Source organism: Pezoporus occidentalis, unplaced genomic scaffold, assembly GCF_034315485.1.
Source record: "Pezoporus occidentalis ecotype Australia unplaced genomic scaffold, CSIRO_AGI_Poc_V1 ctg6, whole genome shotgun sequence".
Taxonomy (NCBI): Eukaryota; Metazoa; Chordata; class Aves; order Psittaciformes; family Psittacidae; genus Pezoporus; species Pezoporus occidentalis.
In genome coordinates this window covers 6,618,660-6,641,027 of record NW_026915943.1, presented here as the reverse complement: position 1 = coordinate 6,641,027, position 22,368 = coordinate 6,618,660, and the positions used below count along the sequence as shown (strand labels likewise).

The following is a 22,368-nucleotide window of genomic DNA, read 5'->3' as shown; positions in this document are numbered from 1 at the left end:
TGATATCTGCATCCTTATATCTTTCATACCATTGTAAGGTTCACTGGAGGGCAATGCAGAACATACAAATGTAGAGATGCCCTGTGAGACTTCTCTCAATTACAAGCCTTCCACTTCTATGCTACTGCTCCTACTATGTAGATTTTTATGTAGCCCTGACTCCAGACTGAGAATCTGACCTTGAGTATTTAGAAGAGCCTGGCTTGGGATGGTGGGACACATGTATTGTACAGTTGCTAACCCTGCATTATGTAGAATTACAAGAAGTAATGTCATACCGGGTCTGAACATTATATTTTCCTATAGCCAAGTATTTAAGTTTTAATGCAAAATAAATGACACAATTTATATACTGTGTCAAATATGCTGGAAGTTCTGAGTCGTGTACTATAAAGTGTAATGGCCATAAATCATCTGTGAGGTCAGTTTATGCAGCAAAAATTGTAATGAGAATGTGATCAGGTTACAGGCATTTAGACTCAATTATACTGAAAAGAACCATATGGAGGAGAAACCTGGGAGAGCAGCAGGACTGAAATCTGAAAGTTTTCTCAATGTCTGAGTGGGGAATTGAAAAACAAAGCAAAAATGCTCTTGTTCACCCACAGATCCTTGTATTTATTGAACAGTGGAGGAGCTATGAACTATCTCTAGCAAATTGAACACGAGGTTATTTAAGACAAAATGGGTATAAGCAACTCAGCTAAAAGGATCTGCATGAGGCTGGAGCTGCCTTCTCCTTGGAGGTCTTTTGTTATCTGAAACAGTTGTCCTTGAAAAGCCACTGCTGACTTTGAGAACACAATGCACTTGGAAGAGCTGTTTCTCTCCTGCATGCCGGCAGGTGAAGATCTGGTCATAAAACTGCTCATGGAAAGGTCAATGGCAGTGAAGATTGATAGTTGTGGTATGAAAAGATCCTATCTATTTTTTTCATCTTTCCTCTAGATGAATGTCGCTTTGTGGTACCCAACATACCTGAAGCTGACAAATCAAGCACAGAGAAGTACATCACCTGAACTGAAAATCTATCTGATGTAATTTCTTCAAGCTCATGTTAAAGAGTAATAACCTGTACCCTGTAGACCAGGAGTGAGCCTAACTAACCTGACTTCAGCTGTCTAGCTCTGAACTCGTGCAAAACAGTTTCAGACTCACTCTTGCCTTACAATTGCCGACAGTGGAGGCAGGCCACATGCTATCAACCGTGTTCTCAGGCAGTTCCTGCTATGCAATACAGGAATGTAGCTCCCCAAAAAGATGACGTTACAGTGACTTATGGTGACCTAAAGTCTGCTGCTGTGCAATTTCCCCTCCTTAATATCACTACAAGCACCAGCAGAACCACCCCATGAACTTGTTTTGCTGAAAACTTTAGAAAAAGCAAGCACCGCTCTGCAACTCAGGATTGACTGAATTTACCTTCCCTCCTTAGGCAAGTGCCTGTTGCAAGTCACTGCTATGACATAAATGTCTGAAATTTTGCTTTTATTAGAGTTCATCATTTGCCACTGCCAACTACCCAGTAACAATGCAATGCAAACCACTTAAATGAAAAGCAAAAGCATTATACAGCATTGCCAAATAGAATGTAACAAAGCATTAAAGTGCCCTAAGTAAAGAATGATTCATTCTGTTCCGTTTGTTTGCTGTTTTCTTTGACTTACACTTTGTCCATGAGCTTTTTTGTCAGAGTCAGTATGTTCATCCGCTGTGATACTTTTTCACAGGGCTTTATCTTTCTATCTGTTTTTGAAAATGCTGTTTCAGGTGAAAACGAATGAGTGGGGATTTCTTCTTTCCCTACAATGAACCTGAGAGGAAAAGAAACAAAACAACCATTATATAAATAAAGAAATACATAAAGGCCAGTTAAGCCTCTAAGTGTTTAAGACAAGCTTGAAGTGACCCACAGGGCTGCACCCTATACAGCTGCCAAACTTTGTATCTCTTTGCAAAGATCACTCCACGGACACATATTTAAACTTCAAATAATGGTCACAATTGGTGTCAGGAATGTTTTAAAGCTAGGAACAAAAATATTACTGGGGAAATACATCTCACATACAAAGGATGAACACTAAGTAAGAAAATTAGAAGGGCACATGAAATGTCCCCATTCTCTGCAGCAAAATGGGGTTACATAAAGCCTGATAATTACTGTAGTATTTTTATAAAATATCTGTTGTGTAAAATCTTCAAAATGTTTTTGCTCCCACCAAGAGCATCAGCTTTGTTTTGCTTGGCTTCATCTTCAGCCCTCCTTCTTCACCCAGAACTTGATATTGTCAATACACTGGTTCACCTTAGGTGTAGAATTACTGCGTATCAAGGGCAGTGGAGGACACGAGAGCAAGATGTTTCCAAACACTTTGCACTATAATGCAAGTTACACTGTGTTAGTCTTGCTGAGGGTGATGAAGGTATAAAAGCTTTGTCATTCAGTATGTGACTGAACTGGTAATTTCCGAAAGCAGGTTTCTGCATGTTGATATAGGGCTGCTTTCATTTCTGGACTACAGACTGTATTATTTAACCATTGTCACCTTCTATCAAATGTGGCTGTTTCATAGCTGTAAATGTTATATTTCCCACTACCAACAACAGCAAATCTATCTTGCTTGACTTCAGCTCTTTTCTTCCAGTACCTGAAGAGGGTTGACAAGAAAGCTGGAGAGGGACTTTTTACAAGGGCTTGTAGGGACAGGACAAGGAGGGATGGCTTTAAACTGCCAAAAGAGAGACTGAGATTAGATACAAGGATTAAATTCTTCCCTGTGAGGGTGCTGAGGCGCTGGCACAGGGTGCCCAGAGAAGGTGTGGCTGCCCCATCCATGGCAGTGTTCAAGGCCAGGTTAGACACAGGGGCTTGGAGCAACCTGCTCTAGTGGAAGGCATCCCTGCATGGCACATGAACTGCATGAGCTTTAGGGTCCTTTCCAGCCTAAACCATTCTGTGATCTGAGTGGCAGACAGGTGGCAGAGTATGTAAGGGAAAGGGAAGAATAACGTGTCTTTGTACTCTTCACTCAAGACACAAAGATGGGAGAACTTCGTACAACTACAACAGAGTAACACCAGAGGATCACATCACAAAGTAAATTCTAGGAGAGCCTGGACCACAACAGACACAAAGTTTAGTCACATATTGAGGATATCTCAAACAACCATGGTAGGAACCCATGCTTTATTTGGATGCTGACTACAGAACTACCTTTGTATTCATTAAACATCTTGTAAATGCAGCAAATAAAGTCCAGGTCAAAACAGGGAGCCATTTACTTCCAGGAGAGTATCAAGAACCCCTGATACTTAGAGAAATATTAACGCTCCTTCAAAAACAAGCAACTGCATTGTCTGCAGTTCCTTTAATGATGGTCCCAAATATATTCTTCTCTTGCCAGAGAGAAATCCTCTGGGAAAGATTCCTCTCTTTCCTATTTCTTAGGAATACTTCTCTCACACAGCTGCCTCCATGCAGGATTCCTCCAAATCTTCACTGTAAACCGTGTACTCACAGAATCTATACTTACTTTAGTGCAGAGTATGTAAATCCTTTCAAGCCGTCTTTGCATCTGAAAGATAAAAGGAACAGGTTTTTCTGTAACAGGGTGCTTGCAATATAAAGTGTTCTAGATTAAACATTGCATAGAAGGGCTGTGGATGAACACTAGCTCTTACTAACAGAAAACACCACGCCTGGAACAACTCTGTGGCTATCGCTGACTCCACAGTTGTCACCACAGCCTTGGGACATCTCGGAAACAAAGGGCACAGCATACAAATGTCAGTGCTTCTCTCTTTTAGCCAAACCAAGCGTGGAGACATTTTTAAAGGATGGCGACAGAACCACTGGGGTGACAGTGGAAGATTTCATCGGACAAAGAATCACTGCTTTATGGAAAAGAAGTCAGGATGAGTTTTACAAAACAGAAATGTTAATGCAAGGAAAGAAAAGAGCGTTGGACCTTGACGGAGAGCTGCAAGCAACAGTTATTCTTACTTTGAGATAACTTGTTCTACTTTGCACAGTGCTGATTTTTACAGCTCATTACTTTAAGAAGACTCTCAATGTCCCAGTTTTGCAATTATACAGTGGTTATGCTGATTCTGAGCATGACTATATATATACTTCCTTATAGACTCCAGGGTTCCTTGTGTGAATGATGTGACCATGGTAAAGAGTCCAAAACTGGCTGTGAAAGATTTAAGTTATTGACTTTTTTGTGCCCTGAGTACACTGAAAGGAGCTGAAGCTTGATTCTTCCTGGCAGACTTCTCAGTGTCATGTAGCAAAGCAAAGAGCAGATGCTTGGGGGTTTACCCCTTTTCTTTTTATAGACTTGGCAAATACATCATGGTAAAAACGAATTCCTGATAAGAATCCATAAAGCACATAAAGAGTGCATAAATATATAAATCCTGATGACTTCCATAAAGCACAAACTAGTAACTTACCAACTTATGTGTTCTCATGAACACATCTATTCTAAGACAAGACAGGACAGAGGTTGCAAAGGCTTCTTAAGTGGGAGTGGATGAACGTAACCCTCTGTCTTCTGCCTGCTGAAACCAAGTGGTCCCTGGAAAGCCTGTGCCCATACCCTCCTGAGAGCCCATGACATCGTGTCCCACAAGGCACCATGTGTGGTCAGCATGCGCTCACAATGGCTGACTACACACAAACAGCAGAAAGAGCACTATGAGATTAAAGATGTGTATAGGCCAAGAAGTCGTGATTTCTCCTGGCAGGCAAGCTCTGGTAAGATGCAAAAGCTTTAAAAGCTTCTGGGAAGGTCTTCCCAAGGGTTTGGCCTTCCACATGTGTGTTTGCCCAAGGACTTGGTTTTATCACTATGTGCACAGTGCTAAATGAATATCAGATAGTTTCACACAGCACCAGATAATTCATCTTAAAGAGTTTCTCTTTTAAAATGACTGTACCTCAAATATTGCTCATATATATGATGTACAGGGTGTTCAGGGCAAACACACGCACAGAAAATTGCTCGCTGTATCTTTAATTAACACAGAAGTTTGGAACCACGGGTATGCAAACATTTTACTTTTTATGATTCTTTCCCTATGGAATTCACAAGCTGAAAATTATCCTAATATTTTTACAGGAAGATGGATTGAAACAATCGGTGAGTGATGGACCAGAACAAATGAAATCAGCTTTGCCCATAGATCACAGCGAATCACCGGCACATACACCCCCTCTATCCACAGAACCACGGTCCAGTATCAGCAGTTTGATTTTAAACTCACAACTGACTGTAAGTTAATGCCCTTTGAGTTAAGGGAGTTCAACATACTATGTCTGCAAGCTGACAGCTCAATAGGCCCTTTTCTTTCCAGTAAATTAAAACCATACACAAACTGAAATGTAAACGCACACAGGAGTGTTTCTAGAACAATACTGAAACAGAAAAGTAGTTACAGTATGAGCTTAATGATGGTTTTGCCTTAATCATTCCAATGCAACTGCACTTCTAGTTGCAAGTATTCAATTATTCCTTTATCACACCACCAGATGTCCCTACCCAACTAGTGCTGGAACTGACCTGACCTGCCTGATGCTCTCCTACAATTCCTTTGCTATAAACTGTCCTCAAATCCTCATTCAAAGCTTTTCTTCACTAATATTGAAAATAAGAAGACATCTGAACGGCCAAGAGAGCAAACAGCACTCCAACCTCCTGCTCTTTACTCCCAAAACCATGAAAAAGATTTCTAATGCCTCTTCTGATTACATGATTGAAGTCAATTCTACGCAGTAAGGACTGAGTGTATTGGGATTTTATCAGTTGTTCTTATTTTATTTACTATTCTATACAGTTATAGAGCTACAGCTATGAATCTCCTGCAAAATGCACTGAGGTTAAACACACAAGTTCAATATGTAAATAAGGCCAAATTCACCATTGTTTTTTTCCCATTAACTTCCTAATTTTTTTAATTATAACACAGTATGAAAGGGCAATTTAAGTTCTTCAATAGTGCTCAATTCATGCTGCTTGCTGTCTACAATGACTTGTGCAAAGCTATTTTGCAAAACTAATGGGTATGTGGAAACAGTGAGTATTAGAGGTTTCAAAAATAGGAGTCCTTGGGAAACAATACTTTGGATCAAGAGCAATTTGCACTGTAACTTTCCTTTCTCTGACTTGGCAGTTTTGCTCTTACAAATGCAGCAAACCAAGAACAGAACTAGAAACTGAAGGTTTGGCTTTACATCATCAAGACAGTACACTTAAAGGTTTCAAAATACTTCTCTAGAGATTGAAATTGCCTTATTTATTCACTCAGTGGATACACAAAAACCCCCTCCACGCTGACTCCAAACACACTTCTTTTGAGGGGGGACACAACAGAACCCCACACAGGGACAGCACAGAGTCGCCAGCCACATACTCAGTGACTGGCCCCGACAGTAAGCGCTGAGGCACAGTGCAAGCTGCACATGGCACGTTTCATGAACACCTGGCTGCTAATAACTGAACTAAGACTAATGATTTGCTTCATACAGCCACTAATTGGTAATAATAATGCCACCACTAATTGGTAGTAATAACTTTTACTCAATGCTTCATTGCTCAAGGGGTGAAAAAGTCTGCGCTCTGCTGCTGACCCCCGCGAGCTATTCAAGCTGCAAATGAGCACAGTAAAATGCATTACATGTGCCCAGCGCCGCAGATACCCCTGAGACAGAGAAGTTTCAACACTGTGTTATAAGCTTGTTTTTAGGGTTATTTAGGGGATTATTTAACCCAGAAGGTCTGAGATAAAGGGTGAGCTGTATGTCGTTAGGGGTGCTCACCGTAGCTCACCTTTGCCACCATTCCTACCACCCTGAACAGCCCAGGGACCAAATCCCAAGCTGCAAGAGGGCAGCCTGGAGTTTGGTTTATTTGCCCAGAGAGCAATAATTTAAATGGCACATAATCTGGCTCCATTTTCCCATCACAGAGGAATCTGTTCCTGGTACAAAGCCAATGGCACCAGTGACTCTGTCAGTTGTCCCCACTAGACACCATGTACCTGATGCCACAACAGAAATGCTCTGCTCCAGCTCGGTTTTGGCCAGAGCCATGGCTGGAGCCGGAGAAGCAGAAGAATCCAGGAACCATAACAATAAATTTGGGTTCTCCAAATTCCCCTCCTGGGACAATTTTGGCTCATGAGCAAATAGGGTAGATTTTAATTGCACATATTTATAACTCAGGGCCACACACATTTATTTTTTCATACAGAAAACAGCAAAGGTGGAATAAAGCCAAAGCTTGATGCTAGCTATAGTACAAGACACGCATGAACTCTAATTATTTTTGTTTGTGTATGTAAAGAGGTGCTGTACATGAGTTTACGCTCTCCCTCCATCCTGTGGGAAGGTGAAGTTCCCACATTGAACTGTAAGGCTGGATGCCAGCAATTATGTTTTGGGCTTTCTTATTAGTATGTTATTGCCATAACTCCTGTCAAGATTTTCTCCGTGACTAACTCCTATACCCTTCACAAGAAGCCTTTTGAAGAAACAGATCAGTTTTCAAGCATGGAACGGGTAAGGAGAAAGCAGCTCCCAGCAACAACATGTGCCATGTTTAACGACATCCCATATTGCTTATGTTATCCTTCAGGGTAAGAGTAAATTAGAAACTCCTATATGCAGAGCTCTCATTATGGCCACGTGGGAAGGAAACACTGCAAGCACAGGGCATGTGTTGGCATATTACTGCAGCACATCTGCCTGTAAAGACTGGCCGGGGGGGACCACATTTCCGAGTCATGGTGTCTTGTTTAATGGGGAAGGGTGATGAAATGTGACTGTGTCTGAACACGCCAGCTACATCCCTCGCTATTAAATCCCTTGTTATTAGGAATTAAGGGCTATCTAAGCTCTTCTGTGAGCTGTGCTGAACTCCAGAGGATAATCCACTCTTCTGTTTTAAGCTACCCAGGGAGGTTACTGTACCTTCCTCCTGTTCTTCTGTCCTTTATTCCTTAAGAGTCATAGAACGGTTTGGGTGGGAAGGGACCTTAAAGATCATCTAGTTCCAGCCCCTTGCCATGGGCAGGAACACCAGTCTGTCTTCAGACACCAGGTTCTTCTCCCCAGTCTTAGAAGTCATCAGCAACTATCCTTTTTCTAAGGTGTCTTCTGTATTCATCTCTCTTCTTTTCCACAGCTCCTCTTTTTGCTCCTTCTTCCTGCACAATGAACTCCTATTTTGTATTCCCTCTCCACCTGTCCTCTAAATGTTATTCTCAAAAGCTCATTTCTTTTTGTAATAATAAATGCATTTCCCAAACCTCCTCATGGTCTGACACGTTCCACCATGTTAATCATAGAATCACAGAATAGTGAGGGTAGGAAAGGACCTTGAGATCATCCAGTTCCAATCAAGCAGGTTATGACTACAAGATTTAAAGTACAGATTAATCACCACTGAAAACCAGGATTATAAAGAACTTCAAGACTCAGGGGCACACACTCATTCTGAATCACAGAAAAGGAAGAATTAGTTCAAGCTCAGTTCTAAGTTGTTTTCAACTGTCTAAACAGGAAAAAATGGTAAGATTCATGGGTTGAGGTAAAGACACTTTAATTACAGCCACGTCAACTACTTGCCTTTTTTTAGTATCTTATTAAATACATTAAAACTTGCATATCTCACAAAGAGAACTCAACCCAAAAGGAAATTTCAAACTAAGTTATGGTATCCTGTACAGACACGCAAACGTTTTTGTCCACCCATCCACATGGAAATGTAGCTCTTAAGAGACACCAACCAATCATTACATCAAGACACCTGGAAATGCACAGAGCAGAAAGAAGACGTCCATGCACCAGCTGCAATTAACTTCAACATTTCCCCCAACACCAAACTTAAGCCCTTCCTTCGTGATGTCTCCATATCCCAACTTTTCCCAGTTGGAATAAACACCTGCGTTCCTCATTCTTCCACTTTGCCAGGACTGGAATGGAAAAACTGATGGAAAACCTTTTCTTGCCCTCCCCTCACCAAGCACCAGGAAGGAGGCCCCACCATGTCGAACCACAAAAACCCAGGAGAACCAGCAACAGCTACAGGTAGAGAACTGCCACCACCACACAGCAGCCACTTCCTCCAAGACTCAACAGGATCATGAGGCACAATTTGAGACTTGTTCAGAGGAAATCCAGAGCCAAATTTAAGAGAAAACAGGATTTATAGCCAGATTCTCTCTCCTCTGAATTTCCCTTTTTTTGGATTAAGCATTTATTTCTATCTTTACTCATAGGTCTTACCTATTCTGCCCAGGACTATGGAAAAAATACAGGGAGCAATTCTAAGAACAGAACGTCATCTTGTACCCTACAGACAACATGTAGTGTTTAGAAGACATGTCAGAAATCAGACTGAAAATAACTGAAGTCAGAAGAGTTGCAGTGGAAACTCTTACAAAAAACATACTTCAAACTATTAAACGTGCAATGCAGCTGGGATCAAAATGCAATGAGAAGTCTCCTTGCTTGCGGTTCCAAATCAGACTGATAGTTTAGATTTTGTGTCTTTAAATAAGAAGCGGAAGAAGCATCCATGACATTTCTTTTAACGGTGTTTGAAGTATAAAATGATCTTTTGAAAAGGAACCTTCTTTTGGAACTAGTACACACAGGAAATATAAATCTGTATTTTAAGAAACAGCAAATGGACAAAGAAAGACCAAGTAGGGACCGCATTCAAGGAGAAGGGTGAAAGAAGCACAGTAGAGGATGTGCATTATTTGTTTCTAGACCTATACTGAATACATCATTTACAACACTTGGAAAGAAAGGTTGAATGGAGATGACAAACAGTGTAGGCAACAGTAAACTACGGTCCCATTGAGGAGCTTTCATGTACATCCAGGGAATTACAATTTTGAAGAAAAATCCTGCAATTCTGGCAAGAATGTGACACTGCAATTGCAAAGAAAGCTGTTTGCATTGAGGTTAAATCACAATACTGGATTCAGAGCTGGAAACCAAAGCTGCTCTCAATCAGCATCTGAATGGCAATCAAGTTTTGTGTGTTATTGCCAAATATGAAATCAGATTTCTACTGATGTTAGTTATCCTGCTACTTGCAACACCATCGTTTCTTCAGAGAGAAGTGCTTCCTGAAATGTGCATTTCTAAATGCGAGTTCTCTTAACAGATCTTAAAAACGGAGAAATAATTATTTCTTCACCTTTTAGCTGGATGCAGCCCTTCCAGCAACAAGGCAATGCTGCGGGGGCAGGAGCAGCAACTGACTCATTCAGATGGCCACATTCCCTTCTCAAAACCCTTCATCAAAGCTCCTGCCTTACACAGCTAATAGAAAAAGCCAACATCAATTAAAAGAGCTGACTGAACAATGGAGTTAAGGATCTATCTGCTTAGTTCAACTGGTTTACTGAAGTTTGGAAAGTGATGTCATTTTTCCACTACCCAATTTTAACCTTTTTTTCACATGAGTTTTATCAATGGTGGCTTCTGCAGCAGTTCTGTCTTAGAGACCTATGCCAAATCCTCCTCTGGCTTGTTCTACTGGCTCTCTGCAATTGGGGAAACAAAACAAAGGAAATAAAATGAGGAAAAAAAGGGGGAAAAAAGGAGGCGGAGGTTGCTGGAACTGTTTCTGTAAACATACCCCATGCTATTTGCAGGTGCTTCAAAATTTCAGTGAGCTAAACCTCTCTCATAGAGATTGACTGATCGATTAAAACATGCAAGAGAAATGGGTACAGCATTTGCTCTCCCATAATTGGATTTGAGGGAAATGTTTGGCTGTTTGCTTTGCTTCAATCTGAGGAAAACATGATTATGAGGAGATAAATCATTTATATTTTTGTATTATATTACTTGTACCTCTGACATTTAATAAAATGACATCTATAATTAGAATAAACTTGTAATGAAATGGAAAGCTATAAAAAGACTTTAAAGACATCAGCAATCATTTTGAATATGCCCAGGCCTTTGCTGTGTTAGGTTAAAGACTGGAGATGATATGTGCCATTTATATCAGTGTAATTCACTGACTTGAGGGCATCTTCACTATGTTACTAAAAATATTCTTAATTGCCTATAGCACAGAACATTGCTGAAATCACGGAGACTCCTGCAACCACGCATTGAGCCATAAGCATTAGGACAGCATCAGCTGGTTGCTACACTCAAGCTAAACGACCATGTTGCAATGTTTGTTGAAACCTGAACTTTCACTTTTGGCTGTATAACATTTCTTTATGATGACTGCCCCGTGCAGATTTACCTGCTTACCTGGAGTTTACACATGGATCTCCAGCACGGTGAGGCACCGGAATGGGTTGCCCAAGGAAGTTGTGAATGCTCCATCCCTGGCGGTGTTCAAGCCCAGGTTGGACAGAGCCTTGGGTGACATGGTTTAGTGTGAGGTGTCCCTGCCCATGGCAGGGGGGGTGGAACTGGATGATCTTAAGGTCCTTTCCAACCCCAACTATTCTATGATTCTATGATGCTGCGGTGTGTAGACATGCCAGTGAGGTTCATAAGTATCATAGGAGATCTTGAAAATACATTCAAATCTCAAAGCTGTGCTTAAGAACCACAGAGTGAATAAAGTATTTCTACACAGCCTCTGAAAACACTATTTTGAGAACTAAATTCCTGCGCTACCACAGAAATTCATTCCAGACCAATTCCCTTGCTGGCTCACACTGTAGCAAGGGACCAAATTGTACTCTGACAGAGTTTTATTTTAAATTGCTACTTTAAGTGCTGTTAAAACAGACCATATTTTTAGTGCTTCACATCCAGGTGTAGTATTTGAAATAGAAAGCTGCAACACTGAAAAGGAGTTCAGAGACTGGTCATGAAACTTGAAGTGACACAACACAAAGCCCAAGCCTATAGGTTGAAGGGGGGAAGAGTCACCTCTGCAATGGACTTCTGCTCCTTTCTTATTCTAATAATCACATAAATGTGGCCTCTGAACATCTATAATGCTCCCAATATTGATTTTTTTATACAACTTAAACCAAAAATATCCATACCCTGAACATGTGCAATCACTCAGAGAAAACAGAAAATCTCCCCAAAAATATGAAGAAGAAAGAAATATGTAACACCAGAACAGTAACATGGAATAGTTTCTGCAATTTATTAATTTAACCCAGTGAAAGAACATGGTATTTATGAAAAATAACCTTTCAAAAATGATTGCTGGGGAGTTAACCATGGCTGATATCACTGTTTATGAGACCAATAAAACCTCCCACAACTATTTCACTCTGCAAATATACCTGGACATTCACAATTGTTACGCAGATAGTGTCAAAGCCCAACCAACTCTTAACTGCTGTAGTGAGCGTGCCATCGTGTGCCTCCCTCACAGTGTCCAAGCTCCTGGGTTGACTGGGTTTAACCAAATTATCCAATTTATCTAATTTTCACAGCATAATTTTTAGCATGTCCAAAATGCAAAGCATGAACACGTGTACTGAATCAAGGAAATCAGAAAAGTCCAATGCATACATGTTGGCAACCCTAGTGATTCTGTGAATACATAAGGAACTTCGGGGGGGGGGGGGGGGGGGCACTGTGGTGAGGTTTTGAGGTTGGAGATAGATAGCTGAGATAGAAAACACATGACACTACACTTGGAAGCCAGAATTTACATGTTCAAAATGTTAAATTATATGGCAAGGTAAATAAGACACTGACAAAATAGAAACAAGCCATTCATAAATACTGGTGAACATCATCTAAATGGAGACATGCCAGAAGCCCTGAGGTAGAGCCAAAGGTTGTTTTAGTTCTACAAATCAAAGTTTGAATCCAAACCATTTGCATGTGCAAATATATCACCAAAGTCACAGAGTAATAATATCAGAAAATCTTTGATGACTTGACTCATTTTTAGTCAATAAACAGCTTCTACACTTGATAAAGCACAGCCATCATCAAACTCTGCATCTTTGTGGTTGCCACTGTTCCAGAAACAGACAACAAGAAATACATCCAAGTTCCCAAGTAATACATATAATAAAAAGCACAAATATGAGAACCTTTTCTTTCCATACTTTTTCTTGTTTTCTTGCAATGTACCAAGTATAGGGTCCATTTCTAGGGGAAGTTATTACTGGCAAGGACAGGATCTTCTCTTTACTGTTATCAAGGAAGGCTGTCAGATGCCCTACGACTATGACACTGGGGTGTCTTGATACTGAACACATCCTGACTTCAGTCCCCCTGAACCACTCCTGAATGCACAGTGGTACATTCACATGATCAAAGCACTCTCATGTGGAGCTATCTACCAAGTTAGCTTGGAACACATGCTGAAGCACTCCTGTCCATGTCACTGTCATATTTCACCTGGGTGAGTTGGTCTTACCAAAAAGGCAATGATTACACTGATACTGGAAACCGGCTAGCAATGCATGGCACTGCTGTGCCACGAAAACCTAACAAGTCAATGGCTATGAACTTGTGTGTCTCCATCAAAGATCTCCCTCACACAAAATTAACATGTCTTCAGAAAATCACAGAAAGTTGGTCATTCGTAACAGATAAAGCCTAACCATTGCTATTTTTTGGGGAAAAAACATCCTATTCAGCCTTAAATTCAGGATAACCATGGGTAACCAGCATAACTAATAACACACTTGTGATGCGTTCACATCTGCTTCCATCAACTACTAAATATGTAGCACAATCTGCATCTTCCTGGCAGCAAGTCATCTCAGTTCTAGAGAAGGACAGTTACAGACTTTATTATGAGCCACCAATGTGACTGCAGCAGTGAAAAAGCAAACGTGACTTTTGGACGCTTTAGACAAGTTATTTCTAGTAAAGACAAAGTTAAACAATAAATACTGTACTGTCTGGGAAAGGAGGAATTAACACAAAACTGCAATTCAACTGGCTTCCTAAGGAGGAAGGCACCTCCTGTGAGAACCAGCATACATAAACAAACACTGCAATCACCTGAAAGTCAATCATGAAGGCACATCTAACAATCATCTTACCAACAAAACCCCGACCCCTTTTTAACACTGGGTAGCATTTTGCAGCTAGCGATGAAAAGCAGGATGTGTCATGCACTATTGACATGATTTAGACTTTGGGAACCGAAGGACGTGACATTTTCTTTTAAAAACAATCCAGGAAACATAACCTAATGAAAGATATCTAGAATGAGCACAGAGTACACGGTTAGACATGAGTAGTGAAAGAGCAGCTATCAACAGCTTCTGACAAACTGGAAGGACATACTAAGTGGTACTCCATAAGGACCTCTCCTGCATGTCTGCCACTCCATAATTTCAGTACTGCGGTGACAGAGCAAAAAGTGTATGCCTGCTACATCTGCAGAAAATACCAAGCAGAAAAGGGATACAAGAGATTAGCTCAGAAAAAAACAGGATGCTATTGCATGTGTATTTTATATAGAGAGAAACAACCAACTATGCAAATAGAGGGCAAGAACTGTGGAGGGTCAAAAAGCAAAAGCTGCTCCAGGATGTAGAAGAAAGGCTACAGTGTAGAAAACACTAAATTAATTCTCTTGCCTTATCAGTTTTATCAGCTGAAATACACTGTTTTATGCATCACACTTCAAGGTAGACTTATACTAAGGGAAACCAGAATAGAGCAGTAAGAAATATTTATAGAATCACAGAATCACTGAATGGCTTGGGTTGGAAGGGAAAAAAATTCTTCCTTGTGAGGGTGCTGAGGTGTTGGCACAGGGTGCCCAGAGAACCTGTGGCTGCCCCATCCCTGGCAGTGTTCAAGGCCAGGTTGGACACAGGGGCTTGGAGCAAGCTGCTCTAGTGGAAGGGGTCCCTGCCCGTGGCAGGGGTTGGAACTGGATGAGCTTTAAGGTCCCTTCCAACCCAAATCATTCTATGACTCTATCCAAAGCTTAAACCAATTACAAAACCCTATAAAGGGGGAAAGTGGAGAACCTCAAGAGCTGTTCTTTGGTTTCTTTCTCCTAATAACAGAGAAGTATCAGTGCAGTGAATGAGGACCCAGAAGGGACTCCTTCTCTGAAAGCACTCTTCTAGGCAGGTTAACCCCTGGTTCCTTCAGCTGAGAAAAGCCTCAAAAGAATATGAAATAAGGAGAAAAAGTTAAGATTTTTTACTTCAAAACCACCTGTTTCTTATTAGAATTTTCTTTCTTTTTTGTAATGCTGAAGTGACAAATGTAATCATTTAGCCTCCTAGTATAAAATTCATGTTGTCTTCATCTTAAATACAGACAACAAGCTCAATGTAATTCACTGTCCCTGAAAATGTGAAGTCAAATAAAAATGGTGTGGCAAACAAACCATCATGTGGCTGCAATCCCAGCAGGTCAAGAAACACAAGGTGTTGGATTGGGTTTATTATGCAAAAGTAAAGATCAGTTTTGGAGTTTAACTACATGAGGAAAAAGTAGAGGTGTTGCCCAGTGCCAACAGAAGAGGCACAACCAGGTAAATAAATCCATGTGGCCATCATACACGCATGGAGAAGTGACACAACTGCCTCAGTTGTGAAACGCAACTGGGGGCCACGCGTAGAAGGGCCAGAAAGCACATCTGCCACTGCTTGTGTGCCTGATACAAGGGTGCAGCCAATAGGAATTAACTGTTCTATTGCTTGTGCCAGGCCCTTTTTCCAAAGTCAACATTTCATATGAAACTACGTGAACTGTGACTGACAGACCAAGGACTCTGAGTGTGCACATGTGGGCTCTGCATGGAGCCATCCAGGTTAGGCAGGCCACTCTTTCTCTCCTTTTCGTGCAAGTTTTCCTGCATGGAGTGCTCCAGGAGATATTTTGTCTCAATCTTGCTTCTGAGCAAGGCTTTAGTAAGAATAAATAAAACCCCAAGGATTCTCCAGTGACATGTACCTTTACCTCCATCAGAAGCACCAAGGCATAGCCAACTAAAGGAAGATTTTAAGATGTGAAGGAAACTTTTAGTCCTGCTAATACTACACATTTTAACAGGAAAGGACGAAAATCAGTGAACAAAGGATTTGCACCATTCCTTAAGCTCGAACAACTTTCCAGTGAAAACATCCAGTTTACAGTAATATCCAGAATGTTTGGACTGTTTTTGTCAGGGGATTACATCTCTCCATCTATCTCTCCTCAAGCCAGAACATGTCTGTTTTCTAAGTGCACCTGATGCTGACTCACTCACAGACTGCTCTGGATGCTGTAAAGCCACGAAAGCAGATTAGACAAGGCTGCTTAATTTCTAATTTGCAGTAATTAGATGGAGACGAATCCAAGTTCTAGTGGCATATTCTTGGTGTTCTGTTACCACTTTAATACACTCATCAATGTTATGTAAACAGTTTTACAAACTTCATATAGCAGATGGTAATTCTTGGACCTGTACCATTTCAAGCATTTATAATAAACTTACACAATGTAATTCATACAAAAGCCAAGTGCAGAAAAAAAAATATTATGGTTTCCAAATTTCACTTGTGATCCAGCAAGTAACTACAGCAATAGCTTTACATTAGTACAGCAACCACAAGTCAACAACGTTCCGCTTCAGTCGGGAGTTATTGTGAAGTATGTGAACCAGGCAGTAGACAGCAGTCGACAGCATGGTCATTCAACACACCAATTACTTACTGAAGTTTAATTGCATTCATTATTTTCCACTAGCTAGTGGCATACAACATTGCTTAAGAACAGTAGTATTATGTGGTTGCACCCCAAATATACTAATAGTTGAAGATAAAATTGGTAAAAAGAGAAGAAGTTAATGTTGTATGAAATCAGGCTACTGTATGAATGTGCAGACTCATGGTAAACTTTAAATATATACCCACAGAAGACATGTCTTTAAATAAACTGCTCTCCAACAGGATTTAGGAAACCCAGGGCACTTGTGAAAGGGACAATAAGAAATGTAAGGAATCAAGAGCCGACACTGTCCAAAAAAATGTGAGGAAGCCATGTCTTGAAATGATGTGTTTCAGGCTACAATACTGAGAATAAGGAAAGGATTCATGGAAAGGATTAGGATGCTACAAATCATATGGAACATATGAATAGGAGTCTGTTTCCACCTATCAATAGGGGTTTAATTTCTGAATGAGAAGCTTAAGCAAGGGCACATTCCTTTGTAAAACATCCCACGGGTTTCCTATAAGACACAGACTTGGTAACATCCTCAGTTCTGATTTTACTCAGTAAGTTCTTACAAATCTGTGGTGAACATTTCATTTAGTGCTTAAAAGAGGAAAATATTGGAATTAATTTTGAGGAGAATAAAAGAAATAAAGTTCATGATAGGTAGAAAATGAAATACTCTCATTCTACAGAGAAACTTATCAGGAACTGGTTGTAACTCCTCAAAGTCTGCCACTTTGGCTGCTATCTGAAACCAAGATTTCCCAGGGAAAGGAAAAATAATCCTCAAACAGCTGGAACCCATCCTGGAGATACAAGATAAATCACTTGCAAGTGAATTCCACACTGAAAAGCTCTAATCAGTACTCTATACAACCAACAAAACAAACAAACCCCAGAAGGAACATTAACATCCCTGGTAACTGGTGTCTACTAATTGCAGAGCATCAGGACAGCTACAATGGGAAGGGAGAGACTCAACAGGATTGTCTGAAAAATCTACTACCCTCAAACACTCCACACAGTGTTCTTGACCCTGTAGGTCACAACCTTTTGCTCCCAAGTCACTCATGCAAAGGGTGATAAAGAGATTTATCCCATTCTATTAAATCCTTGTAATTATTTGTTACGGTTTTAAGTCATCTAGCACTATACACACAGTAATTTGGTGTATCACACATGCCCTTTTCAAATGGAAATACAACAGACAAAATGGTTGCAATTTAAAAACCTTTAAGATAGCCCAAACTTTGTAAGTTTAATTACTTTCATATTTATCTCCTAAGAACTCTGTGTAGTAGACAAATTATAGTAGACAAATGAGATACAATAGCTTCCAATGATGCCTAAACCAAACAAACATGAATTATTTCACAATGAACGGACATTAGAAATTCATCTGAAGTTCAAATCTACAACAAAAATGGGAAAAACACATACTGGGCATGAAAGCCAGGGCACCATCCCAGAGCAGCACAGTCATAAGTAAGTCTTTGGGTAGTCAGTTTTCATTCTCAAATTCCACATCACTAACAGTTTGCTGTCAAATATAATATTTCTTTTATGGTGTAATTTGGCTGAAATCTGCCAAGTGCACTGTATAAAAGTGATTACTTCACCTTATGAATCACTTTTCATCAACATACTTTTAAATGCAGCTGTGAAGCTTTTGTTCTAGAGAAAAACAACCATTTTACGTTGTTGATTTATCTGTGATGGAGCAAGGGTGGAGTCTGGGGACTTGGGATGTTTTATTTTTTTGTATTCATTTGTTTGTTCAGTATTTTGAGTCTTAACTATTCCTTTTATAAACCCATTTCAAAACACATTAAAATATGTGCATTTTTATCTTGCAAAACAACGTTCTATGGCAATCAGTGATGAATGTGTTTCATGATGTACTTGCAAGAAATTGGCTCATGAGATGCAGTCAAGTGAGTCTGGGGGTGGAAAAAAGTCTCACATCCAGTCTGGAATATCAGAGTTCTGGACATTAGGGAGCACATTTTAGCTGTATTTCTAATTCTAGTACTAATGGTGAGGTCTAACCTGCCCTAGAGACATGTCCTCGTCAAGGGCCATGTCTTGCAGCACAGCCAGATGTAGACTCACAGTCTGAAAGGACAAAATAGCCAATGTCTATCCTACTCATGCCAAACCCTACCAGAGTAGTTCATTAATTCTTTCCTCATTTTCAGATGCATGCTTTATCCCTATGGGCCAGCAGTAAATATGTGCAAGAAAGTTTAACATATAAGGAGCAGAGGAAAGTTCATTACAAGCAATATGAATCATAAATAGCTCCAGTGCTTTCTGAGCTGTTGGAGAATATGTTCCCAGTGGGGCTTTTTGTGTGTGTTCATATAATGTGGACACAATTACACTATTTAAAAGGTCTTCTCTGGAAGGCAATCCTCCAAAAAATGTTGTGTATTGCTATTTTCAGTGCAAGTATTCCAGAATCAGGAGACTTCTTCAAGCAGTGCTAATGGCTAGGAGGGTCAAGAACCCTGTAGGTACAACCTTGACAAAGAAGCACATGCCTTAAGCTTCGGAGTATTTGTGTGGTCAAGTCACAGAGGCTCCACAGAACCCTCCTCTCCATTTCTGGGGGGTCATTTTAGCTCTCTTTTGATCAATCTCTATCCTTCTATATTACGTACAATGCACCTCAGGCCTTCCTACACCTTGCAAATGGGTAACGCACATGTTGCAGAACATCTTTCCTCACGTGAAGGCACATTAAGACATAAGAGGCTTGTTGTTGGCATCAACTAAGACGACTGAGTAACCCTGCACCTCTGCATTAAACCTACTGGCTTGCCAGGACAGGCTTCCACTTGTCAGAAACCATGAGGAGAAGTGCAAGTACACACACTGGAGTTGCTGGTGCTTTGTACAATGAAGCTGTAGAGACAGACCATGGAGAAAAGGCATCTTCTTTCTTCTCAGATTCATGTTGCACTGCTGGAGGATACAGATTCTCTAACTGGACATAAACGTTGGCCAGCCTGTCTGTTGAGGTTTGTACACAAGGTATTCCTCTTGTCCCATCAATGTGGAATTTGCTTGGTTGCAAACTTAACTTTAAAACTGATATTGCAATGATGTTCCAAATTAATTTAAGAATTAACAATATTCATTAACTTGTTCCTCTGACACTTCCAAAGTTTTGAAACCAGATATTTCCATGCAAAATACAATTATTTATTCATTCAATGATCAAAATCTGAACTAAGCATTTTGTGAGTTCAGTAAACGATACCTCCCACCATTAAATACATCTAAGGGAATTTTACCTTACGTTTAAATACAGGTGAATTATATTCTTTTAAAGACTATTCTTTTAAAGAAAATCACACTCCATCACAGAAGACTGCTCCCTGTTTTCTCTCCCCTGGATCAACATAGGAGAGTGTATTCTGCTTCTGTAAGCTCTGTCTTTTATGGCCCCCTGACTAGAAGCAGGGTTTTAAGAGGGAAAAAAAGGACCTTAGGTGTGCTTTCAACATTGGGTTGAATTTCAATCAGAGAAATTCAACCAGAGAAAGAATTCTTCTACTCATCAATGAAATAAAAGATAATATTTTCTGCATGTTTTTAATTGAGTTGAATTATTTTTATGAGAAGGTTGAGTTGATTCTTGAATGAATTTGGCATCCTAAGTCAGCTGTATCTTTTCATGTCCTGTACAGCTTAGATCTTGAGTATCTGGATATAGATAGCATTTTGCTGCTATTTGCCTCATTTGTCAGCACATCATAGCACATCACTTCTCTTCTCCCTTCAAGTTATCTTTTGTTATATAAAGAAATTTATCTTCTTTATCTATTAATGGTTTTTGGGGGTTTTAAGTAAGCTATATTGAGAAGGGTGCATATAAACCTTTTTAGAAACAGGAAGAATAACAGGACTTTTAAATACATTATTGCCCATAGAGGTTTTAAGGCATTTTGATCATCCACATTCAAATTCTCTAGCTATGGGTAAAGAACAGGAAAGCAGCAAAGTGTTTAAGAACAGCTAGGTTAAACACATTTTGGGTTTTTTTCATCAGTAGTTAAACCAACAGGGTTGGACAGAGCTTGGGCGACATGATCTAGTGTGAGGCGTCCCTGTTCATGGCACGGAGCTGGAACTGGATGATCTTAAGGTCCTTTCCAACCATAACCAGTCTATGACTACAGGAGCAAACAAAGCATCTTCCACAAGTGCAACACCCTTATGTGTTCTCTGGGATCTACAAAGGATGGGTTCACCCTGGAGCTTGTGATCACTAGTACATTTGTCTTGTCTACAAAGCTGCTTATTGTGATGAAAACAGCAAAATTCTCTCTATCTTTGGGACCTTTATGCTCCGAAACCATGACCAAAAGTGGCTCTGGGGTTCAAAGGTTCCCAGGAAGGAGACTGGCAGAGACACAAGACAGTGCTGTTGCAAACATCCCTCCTCCTTTGGAAACGAGGTAAAATGTGGCTGCAAGGTCAGGATTTCACTTGACAAAGACACATGAGGGTTTTGCAGTTACCCCCCCTGACAGAAATTATGTCTGCTAAAAGGCTAATGTGAAAAAGATACAGTTAAGAAAAACAAACTCGCCCTGAATCTTATCTTTTTCACATCTCGTCATCTGTTTTTGTGGGAAGCTTCTATTGACATGTGTTCACAAGATGATTTTCAGAAGTTGCGTATCAAATTCAATCCATTCTATATGGAAATAGAGACTCTCATAAATCATTTTTTTTACCCCCTTTTTTTCCTCAGACTGCCTCATCCCATAGGCACAAGGCAGCTCAATTTTGAACCCACAGTGAATTTGAAAATCACATTATTTATGTCTTAAAAACTCATGAAATTAGTAGTTTTAAAACTTAAGCAAGACATTTTTCTACACAGATACAACATGACTACAGTGTCGTAACAAGGTGCAAAACATTCAAGGAAACGAATGGAAAATGATCCAGAGCCATAGTTTGTTTGTCTAAATCACTGCTTTACAGTGTATGATAACTTGAGCTGTGAGTACCTCACCAAAAACCCCATGCTCCATAAACACATCTGTGCAAAACTCTAACAGTGGACGCGTATATAAACTACCTTATAAAATAATCTATGTTATGAATTAAGACTCAGTCCTTACCATTCTCAGTTCCCAGTGTTGAAAACATTACACCAGCTTGCACATTGATGTCTATGTATAAATTCATATATATTTGCATGTAAGCAGAATGTTACTGGCAAAAAAGTCTTGGGTGAGATGGTTTAGTGTGAGGTGTCCCTGCCCATGGCAGGGGGGTTGGAACTGGATGATTTCAAGGTCCTTTCCAACCCTAACTATTCTATGATTCTATGAAAAATGTACTTATTTCTCCAAGAGGGGTCCCAATGAAACTTCAGAAACTAGGACAGAAGGGAAAATTTGCCGTTTGATGCTGCTTCTTCTTTGTAATGTTTGGAAATGCTTTTTCTCAAGGTTACATCACTGGGAAAGAGCCTGTTAATTACTTCAGCATAACTCACGCAGTCACAACATGAAAGCAAATATTATAAAGAATATTTCCATTTGCAGATAAATGCAGAATAAAATGGGAATCTAGGTGAAACAGGAAAGCATTAAGATTTGGGCTACCTATATTTTCCTCATCTTTAAATGAGGTTCCCAAAATGAGAGAATCATACTTTGTTTTCCTGTTGATGTCTTCTAAAATGAAGAATATGTGGT

The 22,368-nt window shown here is 40.1% G+C and overlaps 1 protein-coding gene across 1 annotated transcript in view; it reads right to left on the bottom strand.

Annotated features, from left to right (window-relative positions):
- The window catches only part of TMEM135 (transmembrane protein 135), a 163,550-nt gene that overhangs the window by 13,600 nt on the left and 127,582 nt on the right, over positions 1-22,368 (bottom strand). Inside the window, exons 7-8 of the mRNA XM_062639194.1 lie at positions 3,534-3,575; positions 1,668-1,814 (exon numbers count right to left, since the gene is read on the bottom strand). Coding sequence (XP_062495178.1) covers positions 1,668-1,814; positions 3,534-3,575 — 189 coding nt within the window. The remainder of the gene's footprint in view (positions 1-1,667; positions 1,815-3,533; positions 3,576-22,368) is intronic.